Genomic DNA, 22,043 nt, shown 5'->3' on the forward strand with positions numbered 1-22,043 from the left:
GTTTTTTTGTTTGGTCACAAGGGGCTGAACTGTAATTTCACTAGGCTTTTAGGTTAGTTTTGCATTTGATTCAAGTTTGGGTATAGATTTAGGATTAAAATCAAGTTGTGGGTTAGTTTTGGCAAAAACCCCAAAAAATATTTAGAAAAGTATTTAATAAATGATAATGCTCTTCAAATGCTCTCTGGCAAATGCTCTCATATGAAGTTTTTAAAATAATATTTGCATTTATAATTTATAAAATTAAGGAAAATATATAATTAATTTATTTATTTTATTTAATAATATCATAACTTTTTTTATATTCAAAAAATAAAATTTTGATTTCTAAATTAATTTACCATAAAAATATTTTCTAAAAAATAATATTTCACATTTAAAATATAATTAAATTATATATAATTAAATTATATTTTAAAATGTGAAATACTATTTTAAAAAATGGATATTTTAATTATAAAATTTATTTTAAAATAATATTTTAGATATAAACATAATTTAAAATTATTAAATAAATAAAATAAATTAGTTATATATCTTTTAATTTTATATGTTAATATATTTATATATATTAGAAATATATTCATTAAAAAGAAATATATTATATACTAATTTTTATAATAATTTTAAATAACATATTCATATTTCTCTATCAATCATTCTATTAAACAGTTTATCAAAAGCATACAACTTCTGCAGTATACTCCTTCTATAGCATAATGTTACTGCTTTATCATATGTTCTGCCAATCAAGACCTATGTGTGGAGTACTTTGGGGATTCAATACGATGGCATTTTGTTGGTTCTTTCTTTAAATTTTGGTCTCTTAGCACTTGATATGGAGTATACTTGTTCTATCTCTTTATCACAACTCCTCTCTGCTAATCTTATGGAATTGTTATGTTTTTGAACGAAGAGTCAACAACAAGCTTCCAAATATTCTTTATTGATGACAAAGTAATTTATTTTCTTTTTATAAGTCTTTTGATTCAATCATAAAGCACATGGCCTGGATTATCGTGTTTTTTTTGGTTGAATTGTTAAATTGATTATCAACAAAAAAAAAATACAGGCTATTGAAGTGTATTCTTTCAGAAATTGAATACAATTTTCAAAAAGAAAACAGAGAACTGAAAACTTATGGAGGAACAGTCCTTGCAACCCATCGTTGCATCATGTCGCTATAGAAGGCTGGCTTCCGGTAGAGAAGAGGGATATCCTGTTTCCAATGGTTTTGTCGATGAAGCGAACCATTTGAGATTTGCTAAAAGGATCGCCATGGTGGCGTCTGCTATTCCTCTCTCGCCAAACACTGTGTGTATTGTAGCTTGAAGAGCAAGCTTTAGGAGGCATGTATCAATCTCCTTTCTACGCGGAGAAAGAAGATAAGCAATAGTGATAGACCAGTCATGATTCACACGAGAGCCCAGTAGAAATCATGTTAGGTCAAACCACACTGTAAAAGAATAGGAACAAGCGAAGAAGAGGTGGTCGCGAGTCTCGTCCGGTTCACCACAAAGGATACACGGTTGGATACAACCCCATGCTCTGCTTCTCGCTCGTGTCGCCAATATGTCCTGAAAAGCCAGCCATGTTATAAATGAAAATCGAGGTATGCCCTGTTGGAACCAGAAAACCTTGCTCCAGTTAAGCCGTGGGTGATGGGTCCGAAGTTGCTCTCATGTTTCCTTGCTAGAGAAAGTCGGCTTGTAGTCATCTTCCCCGTGCCACCATAGACGACGATCAGCAGCTGCGTCTTCTGCCGGAGCTGGAAAAGAGTGGATGCAGGCCATCATCACCCGTAGGTGATGGCCACGACACCGACGAATGCTCTATTGTCCACCAGAGGCCGCTTTCGAGACTGTCGCATAGCGAGGAACGCCTAAGACTTGTGTGCCATAGTCACCTGTAATATTTAAAAGTCTTTCAACACTTAAGAACGCAACAAGTAAGCTGTTGTCCAAGCGACCCAAAGTGATCCAGAGCTCGTGAGTAAACGCCATATCAAGCTCAGTGCAAATACACGTGATGTATCCGAGAGCAAGCGAATGCCTAAAACCTTGTAAGTATTGATTTTAAATTGTAATAAAAAGTTCGCCCTATTGTAGAATTTGCGTTCCTACAGTAAACACAATCAAAGAGTAGATGTTGTCGTGATTCATGACTTGTACCGCATAGTAAGCACTCTGGTGGAACAAGTAAAACCTTTGTAGTTATCATTTTGTATTTGAAGGTAGCAAAGAAGAAGAGCCCATCAATAGGAACTTGAAGAAATGGTATTGAAGTTTTCGAAAATTTATGATAACATTGAAGTTTTTTTGGTATATAGCCTTTCAAGGTTTAGCATGTGTTTTTAAATATGAAAACATTTCAAGAACAAGACTCAAAGTTCTAAACGGATCTAGAATTCTTGATTTCCCCCTGTTATGGCAAATATCATATCGTAGAAGTATGCTTCTTATTTAGACTGGACTATGATATTTTTCATTAATAAATCATTTTACTGTTTTTTTACTATAGCAAAACATCTTTTTAAAATTCTGAAAATAGAAGAATGAAATATTCTTGAATCAGTTTAGTTGTTGCTGTGTTTTGATTTCTTCAGTTGATATCTATTTTGACAGAAGGGGATCCTCAAGATCCCTGTTACAGTTTGTTGTGTTTGAAAAATCTTCGTTATGAATCTTCACTTCTGAGTCGTTTTCACTGTCTATCTGTTCTTGATTCATCATGACATCTTTTGCTTTACCCCAAAGCACAATGTAAAGTCCCATAATGACACCTAATCCTCCGATTAAACTATTCCAAAAGATCAAAAATGATAAAACAGGATTATGTTTATGGATTATAGTTCTCTTACGATTAAAAAGGATATTTTATTACCTTCCAATGTAAATCTCTTCTTGGAAGAACAGAGCAGCCAAGATTGTGACGATGACTGTGCAGAGAGGATTAAACAAAGCAGAGAAAACAGGACCTCTCTTTGATATAGCCCAAGCTTGGACCGTAAACGAAAGTGCTGACGCCCCAACTCCCTAACAAACACATTTCAAGATTAAGATTTATACAAAAAAGAGAAAAAAAGATTTATATTAGTCTTTGGGTCACAGAGGATGAGTTAAAAAAAAATAAAAAAATGTTAAATTTATTCAAAAAATGCTACAACGGAGTGCTTTATGCCCTTACTGCGTAAAGACAGGTTGCAAACTCGGAGTATGAATGGAGAATCCAACTGTTTGGGTCCTTCTCAAGGAAGAAAGTGACCACTGCGCATTGTAATGTTCCAAATAAACACATCCAAGCTGATAAAGAGAGGTGATCTGGGTAATAGGCAGAGATTGGAACCTAGGGTTTTGTTGAAACAAAGTTTACTTGTAAAGCAAGACATCTAACAAAAAAGGTTATTATATTTGATTTTCTTAATGGAGTAAAATTTACCTGAAGTGTAAGCCAAAAGGACCAGCAAAGAGTGCTAGAAAACAAGAACAAACAACCAAACAGCCACGTGTTCTGGTCTTTCAAATCTCCTAATACTGCATTGGCTACTGGTAAAGTGGATCCTGAGTTGAGAATCTTTGGTCCACGAAGCAGAGTCATGGAGGTCGCTCCTGCTACACAGAGGATAGTCCCTGCTATCTTCGCTAGGCCTCTTTTATCCCAGAGATTCACTTTCTCATATCTAAAGATCAGCAATGATTAGTTACACATGATGAATCTTGTTTTTATAAGTTATCATATTAAGATTTGTGTATGTACCCTGCCAGAAATGAGATGAGGAAGGTGATTGCTGGGATGATGTTACCCACGGCACTTCCCATTGCCGATGAAGCTAAGTAAAGACCTTCAAGATACAGGTTTTGATTGATTGTAATGCTGCAAAAATATAGCAAAATGGTCCAAGATTCTATAAACAAGAGTTGCTAAGAAATAAAAAAAGTTAGTAAAATATTTCAAAATGTAATACGTATACACTTACCCTACAAGCGAGACCAAGAAAATTAAAGAAAAACTCTTGAGATCCAGTGAAGATATCTTCGGTTTTCCCCTACAGCCCAGAGCAAAAGGTATTAAAAACAAGAATTATCAAGAACTAATTAGTAATTACCAAATCATATTAATATTTTTTCTATCTGGATCGTACATCTCCTAATAGAAATCCAAACTATGTTAAAATTAACTCTTCTTAGGAGAGCAGATTCTTTCTAACGGGAATCGAACCCATGACCCTTTAAACTTCTACTATGAGTTTTTAGTTACTTGGTTAGTTCTTTGTTAGTCATATCCATATACTGTGAGAGAAAGAGATAGATGTGATCAAAATTACCTTGAGAAGTAGAGAAACGGGAAGATGAAAATGGTCGCAAAAGCTTGTCTGTAGAGGATAAAAACGCGAGGGCTTAATCCATTAACCATAGTAGCTCTTGCAGAAAGAGTCACTCCTGCGTAACACATCTGAATCCCGATCATGGCCAATGCTGGCTTATGCTCCTCGAACTTTCCCATCTCCTCTAGAATCTTGCTATCCCTCTCTCTCTCTCTCTCTCTCTCTCTCGGTTCTCTTTGTCTGTTTATATGAAGTGTAGTAGTAGACTCTATTGTTATATGACGTTCTTGTTATATATGTTAGGACGCGAGAATTCATATTGAAAATTACGAAACAATGTGTGATGATAACGATAATATAAAACGGTAAAAAAGTTTTAAAATCGATATGGAAAAGACAAATACGTGGAGTCGTGATTTGATCACTTTCTGTAACTCAATAAATCATCCGTAGATGAGATGATTTTTGTACGATTTTGAGTCCCATGATAAAACCACGTAAGGCTGTTTTGCTTCACCCAAAACAGAATCTGCGAACCAACTATCACGCTACACTCTCGAGACTTACTTTGAAAGACTAGAGGTATTGCTGAAATTTTTGTACGTGGAAGTTTATGTATGAATTTGTGAGTTCTCAAGTGTATGAGATTATATCCTTAATGGAAAGATTCACAAAGTTTAGTCATAAAAACTTTGACATGTGTCAAAATGTGTCATAAAGTGTATTTAAGCTTTTGACACTTGTTACTAACTCATCAAGGTTAAACACCAAGTGAGCTTTAGTATTTGTCATTTGTCACTAAGTTGCATAGCTTAGTCACTAAGTTAGATTAGTCACCAAGTTTACTTAGCTTAAGCCATTTATCACGGATAGACTTAGCTTAGTCATCAACTTTAGTAAAAGATTTTTCCAACATTTTACTCAGCCCATGGGCTTGCAAAAGTGATGGACTTTCTCCATATAAAGTACAACATTTACTTCACGTTAGACTAATTTTTTTACTCAGCCCAATAGGCTTGTAAAATTCTATTCACACATACTTAATTTTTACTCAGCCCAATAGACTTGTAAAAATAGTTCCAATAATCCCCTACATGAATAGAAATAATCTAAACATATGCAAGATTCGAAAAAACTTATACAGACTCGACGACTAGACTTAACTAAGACTAGACAAATGTACTTTACGAGAGTATAAGCGAAAAACTAACTGTATGTGATGTAGTAGCATTTTCTAGCCTTGAACTACTCACTGTTAGTATCTGTCAGATTTACTTTTCTAGTGGTGAACTTGATGTCATGAACCACCTGAAAGTTTATGTACACCGAGTCAACAGATATTAACACAGCTGTGTTTTCTCGTGGTGTTAAGTTCTCATGTTTGTGTTCATTTTGGCTGTGAACTTGCCTGGTGTTTCATGAATGAAGTTGGAGGTTATAGCCTGATCACCTCCTAGAAACGGCCACATTTCACACTCACTAGGTGATTGCTAATTGAACTTGTCATAAACACAATAAAGTACATGTTATACTTTATATACATGTATATGAAGGCTATGGTCTTATCTCATTAAAAGCCAATGCTTAACCTTTTACTTACATGAGCATTGTTATCATCTTGGGATACAAGCAGGTTTCAGTGCTTTTATCGGATATTATTTGATTTAATTGTCCCCTTGAACCAACTTCTTGGGATCTCCAGTCTCGATGGTGGGGATTCCATCAAACATCCTTAGTCGTCGGCAATAAACTCATTCCCTTCGATGATTTTAAAACTTGATCTCTTGATAAACATTTAGTAAATGGATCCGCAAGGTTATCAATTGACTTTATATAGTCCATAGATATTGCATCGCTTGAGATCAAGTGTCTAATGGTCTTAGGACGTCGTCTTATGTGTTGTGACTTGCCATTATAGAGAGTATTCAGTGCTCGAGCTATAGCCGACTGACTATCGCAAATGTATTTTTAGAGCTGGGATTGGTTCTCCCACATTGGAATATCTTCCAAAAGGTTACAAAGCCATTCTGCTTCTTCAGCTTCTTTGTCTAAAGTAATGAACTCAGATTCCATTGTGGATATGGTCAATACTGTTTGTTTGGAAGATTTCCGAGATATCGCTGCACCTCCAAGTGTAAACACATATCCACTTGTGGATTTCGAGTTCTTAGAGTCAGATATCAAGTTTGCATCATTGTATCCTTCTAAGACATGGTTCTTTACCATAGTGCAGCCCATAACGTTTGGTGTACCGTAGATAATTCAATGCCCTTGTTATGGCTTTCTAGTGTATATGACATGGATTGCTTGTATAGCGACTTAATACTTTTTACCGCATGCGCTAAATCGGTTTGTGTACAATTGGTTAAGTAGATTAGACTTCCAATGACCCTTGCATACTCCACTTGCAACACTGACTCATTTGCATTTTTCTGAAACAACAGTTGAGTGTCTAGTGGAGTTTTTGCAATTCCATTTGAGTAATTTTTAAACTTCTCAAAGTATCTTTTCACCATAATGATCCTGAGAAAAAATTATCCCATCAGGAGTTTGAGTGATTATAGTGCCGAGAATAACATCCGCAATACCCATGTTTTCATGTCAGACCGACTATGAAGCATGTTCTTGGTTCGTTGGTTGATATCTCTGTTACTGCGATAATGAGCATGTCATCAAAGTACAAACACAACAAAACATACCCGCTAGAAGTACATTTGAGGTAGATGCATTTATCATATTCATTGATGTTGAATCCGTTTGACATCATTATTGTGTCAAACATTTCATGTCATTGTTTTGGTGTTTGCATGAGCCCATACAATGACTTCACAGTTCGACAGACTTTGTGTTCTTGATCCTGGAATATGAATCCTTCAGGTTGCTTCATGTATATCTCCTCTTATAAATCTCCGTTCAAAAAGAGAGTTTTAACATCCGTTTGATGGATTTCCAAGTCTCTTAATGCTGCAATTGCAATCAATATTCTGATTGAAGTTATTCTCATCAGAGGAGAACAAGTGTCAAAGAAATCTAGACCTACTTTTTTTTTTTTTATGTTTCTTTGCACCACAAGTCTGGCCTTGTACTTATCAATCGACCCATCAAGTTTCAATTTGGTTTTCATCAGCCATCTACACCCTAATGCTTTGAACCCTTGAGGTAACTCTATTAACTCATAGGTATGGTTATGCATTATAGAATTCATTTCACTATTGACTGCTTTCTTCCAAAAAGGTGCATCGGGTGTAGACATGGCTTCGGCGTAAGATTTTGGCTCATTCTCTGTGAGAACTACCATTGTGAAATCTTCACCATACGACTTTCCTTACGAGCTCTTTTGCTTCGTCTAGGTTCGTCTTTCATTTCTTCTGCTCTAGTTACAAAAGTGCCAGAATTACTTGCCTCATTAAAAGAGGTCACCATATCTCTTTTTTTGTTTATCCTTACATGGAAATATATTTTCAAAGAATGAAGAAGTCTTGATTCCATGATTGTATTGACATGAATGTCCGGCATATCTGATTTATAAACCAAACCTATATGCACTGCTGTTGCGTGCATAACCAATGAATATACAATCCACGGTTTTCGGTCTAATTGAAACTTTTTTAGGAGATGGCACTGCCGCTTTTGCTAGGCACCCCTACACTTTGAGGTTATTTGTACGAAGGTACATTACCTTTCCAAAATTCAAATGGCATTTTGTCAGATATCTTATGAGGTATTCTGTTAAGGATTTCATTTGCGGAGAGAAGAGCTCCCCCTCCACCCCCTCCCCCACAGATGCTAAGCTACACCAGATTCCTGCAACATTGCATTCATTATCTCTTTCAGAGTTCGGTTCTTGCATTACGCAACTCCGTTAGATTCTGGTGAATAAGGAGTGATTGTTTGATGGATGATGCCATTTTGTTGACAAAACGTATTAAAACGCCCATCATACTCGCCTCGCTTCCTCTATCACTTCTGACTATTTTGATAGTCTTTTTCAATTGTTTTTCAACTTCGAGTTTATACTCGTTGAATTTTTCCAAAACTTCATCTTTACTACGTATATGTTGCAGTACCTTGTGCAGTCATCAATGAAAGTCACAAAAATACTTTTTACCGCCTTTAGTTTTTACGTACTTTAAGTCGCACAACTATGTGTGTATTAAACTTAGAGGTTCGGTGGTTCTTTCGACATGAGGCGATGGTGATTTCGTGAGTTTTGCTTAGACACAAACTTCACATTTGTCATTACTAATTTTGGACCTTGGGATCATGTTTAAATTCATTAGTCTTTGTATAGACTTTTGATTTACATATCCTAATCTCATGCCAAATATTAGATGACTCAGTGATATAAGCAACTAGATTCTTATTCACTTTTTGGAAATAGGTACATCTTTTATTTTAAGGATTGTCATTACACACATTTTGATTTATCCAGATTTAGCGAAGCCTTTTCCTATGAAAACACCATTCTTTCTGAGTATCAGCTTGTCGGATTCAAAGTGAATTCCAAAACCGTGCTTACTCATCAGAGATCCGGAAATCAGATTTTTCATCATGTCTGGAACATGCTTTACGTTGGTGAGAGTGTTTACCATTCCAGAAGTCATCTTCAATACAATTTTTCCAGTACCTTCGATCTTAGATTGGGATATCTTTCACATCTTTATATGATCTTCAGATTTACATTTCTGATAGGTACTGAATATATCTCTATCAATGCAAATATGTGTAGTGGCACATGTGTCATACAATAAAGTTTTGGGATTTTCTTCAACCATATGAGCTTCTGTGACCACAACACACAGATCCGCTTCAGTTAGATTGGATTAATTTTTTCCCATGTTTTTTCTACGACATTCAGATTATTTATATCCCATCTTGCCGTAACTACCACATCTCCGTCCGAATTTATTCTTCATGGACGGTTGAGCTTGTCTTTTGAAGCTCGAGGATGCTTTTTGAACACGCTTCGACACTGACTTTTGAAATATTGCCTTCCTTTTTCCCTTGTTCCAATACTCAGCAACATTATTATCTTGAGAACGGAATGGCCCATCTTTGTCACGTTTCAGTGACTCACTCTGAAGCCGGGTAATTAAGTGTGCCAAAGTTAAGGTATTTTGCTTGTAAACAAGATAATTTTTGAAGTCTTCCTAACTTGGAGGAAGCTTCTCGATGAAGCAATTCACTGTGAAGGTCTCACAGAGCTTCATATCTTCGTCAGCGATCTCTTGAAAGATCAATTGCAGCTCATGTACTTGCTCCATGATAGGTCGTGAATCAACCATCACGAAGTTTAGAAATTTTTGATGTAGCAAATTTCCTCGAGCCTACATTGAAGGATTTGTATTTCTTCTCCAAAGCATCCCAAAGATCTTTGGAGATTTCGATCTCAGTGTATACATTGAACAGCTGGTCCACCAAACGGTTTTGGATATAGCCTTTACATAGGAAGTCATTATGCCTCCATGCTTCAAGGCTTGTCAGTGCCCTTGGATCAGTATTGTCCGCAGGTAGCACTGGTTTCACTTCAGTAAGATACCGAGACAAATTCAATGTTGTCAGAAAGAAGTGCATTCTTTGCTGCCACTGTTTGAAGTTCAATCCATCGAACCTATCAGGATGAAGTCGACTTACGTTGCTTGGAACAACCGGAACTTGTATAGGTTGTGTTCCAAGTGGTAGAATATTCCCGGATTAGGTTATCGGCTCACTTGTCGAATCACTTTTCGCCCCACTGGCCGTAGTCATTGTTGAATCTGTTCACAAGTTCCAAACCGTAGTAAGTATTGTGACTCAATTCGAACATGTAATTTAAATGCAAATAATAGTTCTCAGAATCACTAAGGGCCTGACTGGTTTAAACGCAGCGGTTGCGATTGCGGTTGCGGGAGTTTGTGGATGCGGGCGGTTGCGGTTTCTAGCAGTTTTAAGAGATTTGTACGACTGGTATTGCAGATAAAAATTGGTACGTTTGCGGGTGACTTATGACTGGTTAACTACCAAATGCGGTAACAGTCAAATAATAAATTAACAATATTTACATTTAATATAATTATAAAAATATCAAAAATCATAAAATTATAACTTTCTAAATATAAATTCTATATTTACATATATAAATTAAAAATATTTACATATATTTACATTTTATAAATTAAGAATATTTACATATATTTAGAAAGTTATAATTTTAATTTTTGAAAATTTATTGAAATTGTTTTTATTATAAAATTTTATAATATTAATTAAAATATTATAGATATATATTTATATTTTCATAATTTAATTTTTAAATTTTTTATTAAATATTTTTACTTTTGTATATATATTGTTTTAAAAAAAAAGAATTTTTTTTACCCTCCTGCAACCGCCCGCAATCGCAAACGCTAGCTGGAGCCAGCTTTTGAATTTATGAGATTCAGAGCGGTTTGAAGCGGTTTAGAACGATTTGAGTGATTGTTGCAAACCGCCGACAACCGCTACGTACCGCAAAAGCTGCGTTTGCGGATGGTAGCGAGAAAACCAGTCGTCCCCTAAGAAGCGTTTTTGAACTTTAATAGTCATTTTCGAATTTCGTCAAAAGGCTATCCTAAACACTATTTTTTTCTTTTAGAAAAATGAGATCGTGAACCTTTCAATGAATGTCACTTAAAATCATTTTCTAAAGATGATTCGTCTTTTTAACAAAAAGTTTGATGAAAAACTAAAGAGTGTTCTCAGAACTGTTTCAGATGATTTAAAAACGTTTATATTAGAAATATTGTTCCCAATATTAAATCTGATTCAACTGATAAGCAGGAAGCGGATTTATTGAGTTAAGTATGTTAGGACGCGAGAATCCAAATTGAAAATTACGAAACAATATGTGATGATAACGATAATATAAAATGGTAAAAACATTTTAAAACCAATATGAAAAGGACAAATACGTGGAGTCGTGATTTGATCACTTTCCTTAACTCAATAAATCGCCCGTAGGTGAGACGGTTTCTGTACGATTTTGAATCCAGGATAAAACTACATGAGACTGTTTTGCTTCACCCAAAACAGAAACTGCGAACCAACTACCACACTATACTCTTGAAACTTACTTTGAAAGACTAGAGGTATTGCTGAAATTTTTGTATGTGGAAGCTTATGTATAAATTTGTAAGTTCTTAATTGTATGAGAGTCGTATATCCTTAATGGAGACATAAGATGTCTATTTATAGGAGATATTCACAAAACTTAGTCATAAAGCAACTTTGACATGTGTCATTAAGTTTTCTTAAGCTTTTGACACTTCTAAATCATCAAGGTTAGACACCAAGTGAGTTTTAATATTTGACATTTGTCACTAAATTGCATAACTTAGTCACTAAATTTACTTAGCTTAATTCATTTGTCACAAATTTACTTAGCTTAGTCATCAATTTTAGTAAAAAGCTTTCCATCATTTTAGTCAGTCCATGGACTTGCAAATATGATAGATTTTGTTTATATAAAGTATAACATTTATTTTACATTGATTAGATTTTTATTTAGTCTAATAGGTTTGTAAAATTCTATTTACGCACACCGTTAATTTTTACTCAACCCAAAAAGCTTGTAGAAATAGTTCCAACAATATATACCAACGTTTACGTGTTCACAAAACCGAATCATCTCATGTTAAATAGACAAGTAAGTACTATTATGACGTTCTTGTTAGTATAAACTAATGTTAATCATTTCAATAATACACTACATATGCTAAAAGAAACCAAAACGACTCGGTTGGCGACCACGTACTTGTGTTGTCGTATAGGGGTTTCAAACTTCAAGTGGTCTTTTCTCGAAGTTGGATGTATTCGACATGACTATACATCGTGTCATCTATTTTTTTTTGGAGCAAACAAATCCTTTAAAAAAATATTAAACCATTTCAGATCTTTTATTCTTGTTGGATCCTGTTTAAATTTGAAATTGAACAAATATAATTATACTTTGAAAAAACTAGTTGAGTTTAGAAAATATCCAACCACTTCTATATTTTTCTTCTAAAATAGAAAACCTCTATTACAGAAGTGGAATTTGGTTCAAAGTTTATAAGTTAATATTTGATAAATTAATAACCACGCTAAATTAAATTTTTTTGCTCTAAATTGGATTAGTTTAAAATATGACACAAATTGATAAAATAATAAGATAATATTTTTTTTCATAAATCCTATGTAAATATACAGTCCTACTGAAATCATAAATTAATAATTTTTATATAAAGTTTATATAAGTAAAAACAAAATATTGTAATATTTTTTTTATATTCGTAATGAAATTCATCTCTATTTTCTGAACACTTCAGCATATTTTAATAATATTTAGTAAAACTATATATAAACCTACATTTAATTCTATGAAACATATTTCGTATACACCAAATAGTATAACCAAAATGATATAAAAACAAAATTCTAAAATTTAATTAATATATATACAACAAAATTAACTATTTTCTTATTTTATGAAAAATAATTCTAAAAAGAAATAGTTTGTAAATTAATAAAATACATAATCTCAACATTATTATTTATTTATTTATGCAACTGAATCTCAATTTTATTAATTTATAGAGTTTTTACTCTTGATTCATTATTGCACCTTTTGCTTTACCCCAGAGAGCACAATGTAAAGTCATTATTACACATAATCCTCCGATTAAGCTAGAAAGCATCAAAATATATACAAGATGATGTATATAGATTGTAGTAAAATCCCATTTTGTAAAGCAAGTCACCGCCCAAAAAAACCTAATGATCTTTTTTTTGTTGATGAAGTTTACCCGAAATGTGAGACAAAAAGACCAGGAAAGAGTGCTAGAGAACTAGAACAAACAAACCAATATAATACATGTCCTGGTCATTAAAAGCTCCTAGTAACGATTTCCCAATTGGTAGTTGAATCAATTCAATTTGGTCGACAAGCTTATTATATATAACTCTAAAATTGTGTTTCTCCTAATTAAGTTAAAGCCATAAAATATATATGGAAAGATGTTATTTTAAATCGACTGTATATTGAGGATTTTGAATTTTAACCTGATCTTAAATACACAACATGTGATTACATGTGTTACCAGCGACTTTACTAATAGATAGACTAAATTAATCGACTGTATATTGAGGATTTTGAATTTTAACCTGATCTTTAATATACAACATGTGATTACATGTGTTACCAGAGACTTTACTAATAGACAGACTAAATTAAGATCCAACCTTTAAAATGCATGGGAAAATCATATTAAAATACACAAAATGTGAAAAGGGGACTTGTCTGAAGCCTTGATCACTAACAAAAGTTTGCACATGGTAGCTAGCACTCAACTAGACCCATATGTGTAGTCATATATATGCATCGTATGATTACTCCGTGAAAATCTATATACATACGGTCTGTTTCATAATAATATGATAATGTTAACTGTAAAACATATGGGTGAACCGTCGTCCGATTACATGCTTATATCATCTCCCCTAATATGATTTCAGGATATGGTTGAATTTGTGTTACAATATACATCAATAAATACAATATGTTCAAGGCGGGGTGTTATTATAACACAATTTACTAAGTACAAAACGGGCAAACGACCCAAAGTCAACCTTCGGTTGGCTGCCATTAAGAAGAGAAGATTCGTAAATGGAGACGCCCACTTCTCTAATTTTTGTTTTGTATTTTAAGGTTCTGCTCTAGAAACGTGTTTGTTTGTTCCGCTTCGTAGTAAAGCCCACCTTCTTTAAGGCTAGAGAGTCTTACTTACTCAGGGGGGTCAAGCTTTTTGACCTTTTCAATCTTCACCGATGAGAGTTTTTTACTTTTGTACTTCGAAGAGTACGGCAGAAGCGACTAATTTAATCTTTCCCTTGATTTGAGGGGACGACCATCTATCCCATACTAAAAGCACGATATGCAGTGTTTTTAACATGTCCACGTCGACAGATTTAATTGCCCAATCAAAACAGATTTAATGTCCACGTAGGGTACCGGAGGCGTACGTTTGGTTTACTGGGTTCGTCTTTATCTCGATTTGGTTAATACAAGGTGGATCTCATATGATTTTGTATGGGCTTCGTTATGGTTTATTGGGCTTGGTCTTTTATCGGTATATTAAAAAAAAACAACAACACGAGACGGAAACCCCGATGCTTTGCGCCTCCATCTCTTCGTCTTCCCCCTTTGTTCTTCATCGTAACAGATCTCTCGATCCACATCTCTACAATCAATACCCCACGACTTCTCGATCCATCAATTTCTTTTTGATGAGTTCGTTTCCGTTTGCTCTTTTCCTCCTCCTTTATATACTGTTATTCTCTTTCGAGTGGAAACCAAACCTCGAACTTCTCTCCTTAATCTATGGCGATGAAACCGAATGGAAAATCCCCTGTTACCTCCGATCACGACGAAAAAATCATGCTTTACCGCGATGTCACACCGGGTCCCCACGAAACCCAGCTGCGTTTCCGCTTGATTCATTTCTGGGAGGCTTGAAACCCTCTAAAGAAGACGCTTATTGGCCTTGAGATGCTTCTAATAGACGAGCAGGTATTTGATTTCACCCAACATAGTTTTTAGCTTCGTTGTTATTTAGATCGTCCTTAGAGTTGTTATTTAGATCGTGATTTATATCGATAAGTTTCTTCGTTCTTTGTTATTTAGATCGTCCTTAGAATTGTTATTTAGATCGTGATTTATATCGATAAGTTTCTTCGTTCTTCCATATTAGATCCTTCTTAAAGTTGTTATTTAGATATTTAGATCTTGATTTATATCGTTAATTTTTACACTAACGTTAATTTTTACAAAATTAAAACAAAGATTTGATTGGTGCTGTATTTTCTCGCAGAGATCTGTTATCCAAGGATTCATTCCGCCAAGCCATATTGAGAGACATTTGCCTAAAATGAAGCCTGGATCGCTTTACAAGCTCAACAATTTTTATGGATCAAGCAACAAAACCGTTTATCGGGTTTCTGATCATGCTGTGACGGTGTCGTTCTCATGGAACTCGGAGCTCTCTGTTCTTGAAGACAGCCCCACCCCTTTTGATGAAGACAGATTCCGTTTTCATTCCTTTGAGGATTTTCAAGCTAGCTGTGATCGCAAAGGAGACCTCTACGGTAATCTCTGTTATCACCCACACCATCTCTGAGTTGTATGTGGTATTTGTCTTCGTTGCTGCTCAGATATAAATCTAGAATTTTGCTTACAATGTGCTTAATATTTGATTTTTTTAAATGGTTGTATTGTAGTGTAGTATGGTTAGGATCTGTTAGCTGCTTCAGTACTATGCGTGTTTGGTTTTTTTTGCTCATGAGAAAGTAGATTACTTATTGCGCACTCTTCTTACTTTCACGGTTGATCTCGAAATTTGGTTAAAATGTATTGTAGGTTTGTGATAAGCATTCTCTGGAATCGTTGTCTTTATCAGTCTCTGCGATCACTCTTTCAGAACAGAACATGACAAATGAGATTCACTAATTGTGTTTATAGCCTTAGGGAGGATTTTTTTTACAACACTCGGGTTTTGGTTTTTTTTTTTTTTTTTGAGGGTTCTATTGTAGTATAGTTTGATTAGGATGCTTGAGTTCTATGTGTGTTTCAGTTTTGTCTGGTCATGAAATAGTAGAATGCTATTGCGTAGTCTTCTTACTTACACGCTTGATGAACAATGGTATAGATGTTGTTGGGCACATGAAGGTGGTTAATGGACAGTGTCTCATTGGGACACCAGTTCTTGATGAAGTGGAGATAGCTAGGGCGAGGCATGTGTTGGTTCATGTGCAGTCATACGAGTAAGTTTTTTATTATTTCTTAAACACTTTATCTGTCTACTTATATTAACCATTCAGTAAAATATTTTGCAGTGGGCCTGTGATGAAGCTCTACTTTTGGGACCAGGCTGCAAGAGACTTTTGCAAAAAATTCAAATCATACGAAGGCACCCCCACCGTGTTATTGGTCACGACCGTTAACACTAAGAGTCTCGGAGGTTCAATTTCTATCTTTAGAAAACTTTCTTATAATTAGATATCTACTCTTTTTGGTCTTTAAATGGGTGTTGCTTAATACAACATGTACTCTTGCACTGAGTTCAATGTCCTCCTCACGTGTCTTTATGGACTACGATGTCCAACCTACGATCGACTACTTTAGCTGGTAAATCTATATATATTTTCCCTTTTATATTTAATCTTTCGCTGCCTCACCCCATATCAATGATTGAATGGATCAAAATGCTACTACTCTCTCTCAGGTTGGGTTCTAAACCACAGAGTGCTGAGCTGGTTAATGCAGAAGTGGTTACTAAAAGGGAGACACTGACTATAGGAGAAATATTCTCCTACATCAAGCAGGGATCTAATAAGGTACGACTTGGTCTAATTATTTCTTAGTCATTTATCAAAAACTTTGAGTCTTATATAGCTTTGCTGTCCAGGAGGCTTTTTTTAGTGCACGGCTACGATTGATGATGTGGTCCATGGTTCAACCTGGTATTACATATCATGCAGTGGTTGCCATACTAAGGCTACGAAAGGCCCAACTTCTTTGATGTGTTCAAAATGTGGGAAAGTCAACATATCAGGAGTACCACAGTATTTACTCTATACTCACTTCTCAATTCTCAGTAGCAATTTGAATGGTATTAGCTTCTAATTTCTTCATGGCAGGTACCGTGCACAGATATCTGTCTATGACAACAGTGAGCAAGCTGTTTTTGTACTGCTTGGTGATGCTGGTTTTCAGTTAACTGGGAAGCAAGCAGCCGAGTTAGTCAGCAGCTATTTTGAGGTAAGTTTCTTCAGTCGGAACTGTTAGTATTGGTACTCTCAATATTGGTCTTCAAGTTGCAATTGAATATTGGTAATCTTGAATGTCAGGCTAATGGAGACCAAGGAGTTACCCAAGAGGTGCCTTTCCCGGAAGCTTTAATCAGCACTATTGGTCAGAAACATAACTTTTGTGTGAAAGTTACAAAGCACAACTTAGATGGGAAGTCTCGATCTTTAACTGTGACCAAGATTCTCCCTCTGGACACTCCACCAGTCACAGAATCTTCGGGAGAAAACTACAATCCGGAAACTTCGGAGGAGACATTTGAGACTGGAACGAACGTGTGTGAAGCTTCCAAAATCAGTGTGGATTCGGCAGAGGGAAGTAAGAGAAATGGTGACATTGATGAGATGGGCAAAGCAAAACGCCTCAAGCGTGGGGTGTAGATCAGGGGATTACAGCTAAAGTTTTTTTTTTCCAGTCTATTATTGACTCATGATTTCTTTCAGTTTTTCTAAAGTTTTTCATATACTCTGAACGCTTATGTTTTGATAATCATTATTCTACTTCTTAAGGCTTATAACTCTGTTTTTTTAGGTGTTTTGAAATCTAGCTTTGTGACAAACAGGTCAATCATTTCTGTATTTTAAAATCATTCTTCACGAACTGTGGATGTTCTTTGAAAAATGTCATTTAAGGAAAAAAAAAGAGGTTTTCAAGTACATATTTTATTTTAGAAAAAAACGTGTTTTCAATCAACATAATGTAACGACCCGGTTTTCTCTAAACCGGTATTGGGATTGGGTTGATTATTTAATTAGACTAAACCAAAATAATTACAAAACCAAAGCAATATATATACTTGTATGCATCTCCTTCTTCATGTTAACCTAGCCGTCATCTTTACAAATGAGAGACCACCATCGTTGTACCATCTCTTCCCGCACCACCTCTCTATCTCTCATCCTTCTCTCACTCCCGTAACCTTGAAAAGAGCCTCGTCGTTGCCGTCATCAATACTCACCACAAGAGACGCCACCACAACAACCGGAGCAATCGTTCACAGTTCACTGGATCCATCACCATTCTTTATCACGTGTTGTTAATGTGAACATATCCGATATGTGGAGAAGAGACGAACAAAACGGAGCCACCGTCCACCATGGATCACCACCACGAGTCTTACTCCACCAGAGATGAGACGTTGTGTTTTCAGAGGCCATCACCGCAAACCGTTTACGTTATGTACCAAGTCCGAGAAGTGTGGAACGTGAGCAAAGCTGGACCACCGCGGCTCACCACCACCGGCTCCGATCTATACCGCGTTAGCCGTGAGCCATTGGAGAAACAAGGCATGTCAACCAACCACCATCATCAACCGTGATCCAAGCCGTATTATCTAAGTGACTTCCTCCTTTGTTCCTTGTGATACAAGAAACGTATATAGCACAATCATAAACGTGTCCTTGCATGTGTTTATGTGTAGTGAATCTTATGCCAACCTGCAGTTACTTGCCCATCATTTTAAATAAGGCGTAAGAAGGTTTATGGAACACGTTTCATTCAACACCATGATTAGGAAGGAATCTTTTAAAGTGATGTTAGGCGAGATCGTTCCCGAGCATTTCATGAGCTATATTCAATATTGGCTCAGGTGAGGGTCTTTTCCCGAGCTTCTCTTACACGGCTTAGGACCTCGAATAAGTATAATTTATTTCTAATGTGTTCCGTCTGTGTGAAATCGAGTCTGTCATTGCTTTTTTAGTTTTTAGGTTCTTTGCTTAAACCAGAACTAGGGTTGTTAGATGGTTCAACAGTGATTGTTCATTTATAATTGATAATATATATGTATATAGTATATTGAGGTGATTTGGATGTTAGCCGACCATGGAGACGTAATTCTGTGTGTCGGCTGGAGACCAGTACATTGGGTGTGGTGTATGCTGCGGCACAGCGTAGTCGACCTGTTGTGCCAAGGCTTCAGAGATCGATAAATTGTCTACGGACGTGTGTTACCGAGCACATATTCGGTGGTGTTTTTGGCCTGTTAGTGGGCAGCGAGTGTGCACCTCGCTAGGATCATTGTTTGATCTCTGGGTACTTTAGGTACCGTGTTTGCAACGTGTTAGGATTAAATTATATTTATTCGGAGTGTTCTGTCCGGGTCCATGGACTTCGGGTTTAGTATCCCATACCTCATTGAGTGACTTACCTGTTACTCACCCCTCTCTCTTCCCCATTTCAGGTGAGACTGACGAGTATATGATATTTGGATGGATTGGTGCTACTGGGCTTTTTATTCGGATTTTTATTTGGGCTTAGGGTGAGTGGAGTCGTGTATATGGGCTATTGTGTTATGAGATATTGTTGGTGGCACGCTGTTCTTCAGATAGGAGGTAACGGGTTTCACACATAATTACTCCACTTTCGTTAAAAGTGTTCAACGGCATAAATTTAGTACCGTAATATGAAAAAAGAATCAATCAAGTAATTGATATTTCTTTCCAATAACGTAAGAGAATATTTGCATATCTTATGCATTAGCTGCAATGCCTAAAGCATTGTTTTTTATTCCGTAACTCTCAGCAAAATAAGAAAATAGAAGTACGAAGCATCCCCTTAAGCTGTTGCACGGAAAACCAAGCTTTCTATTTCCATTTTGAAAAAAATACTGAAATTACCATTGGAAGTGTCTACCAAGCTTTAATCAACGCTAGACTCCAACCAACTGTGAAAGGGTAAGAATTTTTTAATCATCTAAGAAGATACAAATCTTAGTTCATCAGTCTAACTGGTAATCGGTTTCATTATAAGGATAGAAATATAAAAGGAATGGAGCACCCACCTCCTCCACCCCCTTCGCAAACTGCAGGTAAACAAATCTTTGCCCCTTTTTTTTTTAGTTAAAACTTATGTATTATCCCATACAAATATTTAATAACCCGATCACATAATGTCTATATGTTGTTTTGAGTTATTCTTTATGTTGTATCAATATATTTAGTTATACAGTTGGCCATCCACCTAAAAAAAGCACTATCAATATTTAGCTCTCATCAGAAAGTATTATATATTCACTTAGAATTTAATCCAAGTATAAACTTAGGGATAATATAAAAAGGTTGAATCTTGGTGGGATGGGGTGTAGTGCTGGCCTTATAGCCATGGACGTCGCTAGATGTATTATGTGAATATTGTGTTATAGATTACTTTTATGGTCTTCTTTTTATTCCATAAAACTATTATTGTTATTAATTAAATATGTTTACTGATTATTTAAATAGTAAAATAAAAGTTGATTATTTAGAAACCAAAATATCGCCATATTATAATTAAATTTAAAGCCAATATCTAATCTTATAAAGTTAAATTCACAAAAAAAATTAAAAGATAAATATATTTACGGTTTTTTTGGTATAAAACCGAGTAAACCGAAAATCGACGGTATATAAACCGAACCAAACCAAATTATATATGGTTTTAATATAGTAGCTATTTTTATAAACCGAAAACCCCGAAAAAACCAAACCGAAACATAATCGATATCCGGATTGAACACCGCTAATGTACATATATTATTTATGTAATTACTCCGTTTTATTAAAACTATAAGAATAATTTTGCAGCCAGTATATGGGACCGTTTTATCATTGTTGTCTTTAGATTTCTACACCTATATTAAATCTGAAACTCAACTTCTTTCTTTCTTTCTTTCATTCTTTGCTAATCAATGAAAAATATAGAGAATAAATTAAAAGACAGAAGTTATGTCTACATGTTAGTCACCAAGAAAGAATGATTAGAGTGAATAAGAAGTCTACTATAAAGATGAGTTTTATTGGGAGATAAAATTGTGTAGAGTTTGTGAATTTAAAAAGTTACTTGAATAATAAAATATATATACACTACTTAAAAAGTTTGCTCACACTTTTATAAATTGCTACTTTACGAATATTTTCCGAATAATTCTGATTTAGTTTCATTATATTTTGCAAATTGAACCTAATTTTATTTAAAATTTGAAAATAATTTCGATTTTTATTAACATATAACTTGAAAGCTATATAAAACTTAAAACATATAATTTCAATTTTCGGTTTTCAATTTCAAGTAGGTTGTTCAAGCATTTTTTATTTTTGGGAATTTAATTAAGATGAGATCCGATCTTTTTAAATAAGAGAATTATTTAAAACCCCAATGGATAGAATGGTGGAACCAAGGTTTAAAGTTAGATTCTTGATTCTTATGTTTACGTTAATGGGTGTAAGTTATTGTTAACGCAAAGGTTCAGACTGAAACACCTTTCTTTATAATTATGATTCGTAATTCATAACTTCTTAAGACCAAGATATGTTTTAAAATTCATAACTTATTTTCTATTAAAGCTATATTAATGTTGTATTATAAAACTTACATACTTGCCATCTATTTAACCCCTTGCACCATGTATCCATTATACATCTCATCCATTTATCTAAACAACTCCACGAAAATCTTAATATGAGCCAAATTACTTGGATTGTTCGCCACAAAACGGCACCAAGTCTAACATCTCCAAAAAGAAACATTACAATGAAGATTAAGAGACCAGGTACACAACAAACGAAAATTGTGATATCTATTGACATGAAGGCAGCAAGCAGTGGCCATCTAAGCCATGAAACAGCACGCAATATGGAGTACATGCTTGGCTACCACGCAGTGATAGTGCGTGCGGCTTCATCAGAAGTCCGCTCGATAATCTCCGTAACCGAGTCAAAATCTATCTTGTGGTAGCCAAGCATGTACTCCATATTGCGTGCTGTTTCATGGCTTAGATGGCCACTGCTTGCTGCCTTCATGTCAATAGATATCACAATTTTCGTTTGTTGTGTACCTGGTCTCTTAATCTTCATTGTAATGTTTCTTTTTGGAGATGTTAGACTT

General features: G+C 35.0%; 2 protein-coding genes across 2 annotated transcripts; one reads left to right on the plus strand and one right to left on the minus strand.

The window, feature by feature from the left end:
• Nucleotides 1-837: 837 nt before the first annotated feature.
• Nucleotides 838-10,379, minus strand: LOC103834669 (WAT1-related protein At4g30420). The gene is made up of 7 exons (XM_009110736.3): nt 4,325-10,379; nt 3,977-4,045; nt 3,757-3,873; nt 3,439-3,679; nt 3,187-3,345; nt 2,884-3,035; nt 838-2,799 (listed from the first exon to the last, which is right to left on the minus strand). The coding sequence occupies exons 1-7, from the start codon at nt 4,501-4,503 to the stop codon at nt 2,613-2,615; spliced, it is 1,104 nt and encodes a 367-aa protein (XP_009108984.1). The 5' UTR covers nt 4,504-10,379; the 3' UTR covers nt 838-2,612.
• A 110-nt stretch (nt 10,380-10,489) lies between these two features.
• LOC103834670 lies at nt 10,490-19,855 on the plus strand. The gene is made up of 4 exons (XM_033277589.1): nt 10,490-14,888; nt 15,190-15,463; nt 16,024-16,138; nt 16,211-19,855. The coding sequence occupies exons 1-4, from the start codon at nt 14,868-14,870 to the stop codon at nt 16,371-16,373; spliced, it is 573 nt and encodes a 190-aa protein (XP_033133480.1). The 5' UTR covers nt 10,490-14,867; the 3' UTR covers nt 16,374-19,855.
• The last annotated feature ends 2,188 nt before the right edge of the window (nt 19,856-22,043 follow it).

The sequence above is a fragment of the Brassica rapa genome, chromosome A08, assembly GCF_000309985.2.
Source record: "Brassica rapa cultivar Chiifu-401-42 chromosome A08, CAAS_Brap_v3.01, whole genome shotgun sequence".
Classification (NCBI taxonomy): Eukaryota; Viridiplantae; Streptophyta; class Magnoliopsida; order Brassicales; family Brassicaceae; genus Brassica; species Brassica rapa.

Bases quoted from the DNA above. Each gene is read 5' to 3' on its own strand.
- LOC103834669 (XM_009110736.3), bottom strand. From the start codon at position 4,503: ATGGGAAAGTTCGAGGAGCATAAGCCAGCATTGGCCATGATCGGGATT. The intron at 4,046-4,324 runs GTAATTTTGATC...TCTGGGCTGTAG, and splicing joins CCGTTTCTCTACTTCTCAAG to GGGAAAACCGAAGATATCTT. The intron at 3,680-3,756 runs GTACATACACAA...GCTGATCTTTAG, and splicing joins CTCATCTCATTTCTGGCAGG to ATATGAGAAAGTGAATCTCT.
- LOC103834670 (XM_033277589.1), top strand. From the start codon at position 14,868: ATGCTTCTAATAGACGAGCAG. The intron at 14,889-15,189 runs GTATTTGATTTC...ATTTTCTCGCAG, and splicing joins TGCTTCTAATAGACGAGCAG to AGATCTGTTATCCAAGGATT. The intron at 15,464-16,023 runs GTAATCTCTGTT...ACAATGGTATAG, and splicing joins TCGCAAAGGAGACCTCTACG to ATGTTGTTGGGCACATGAAG.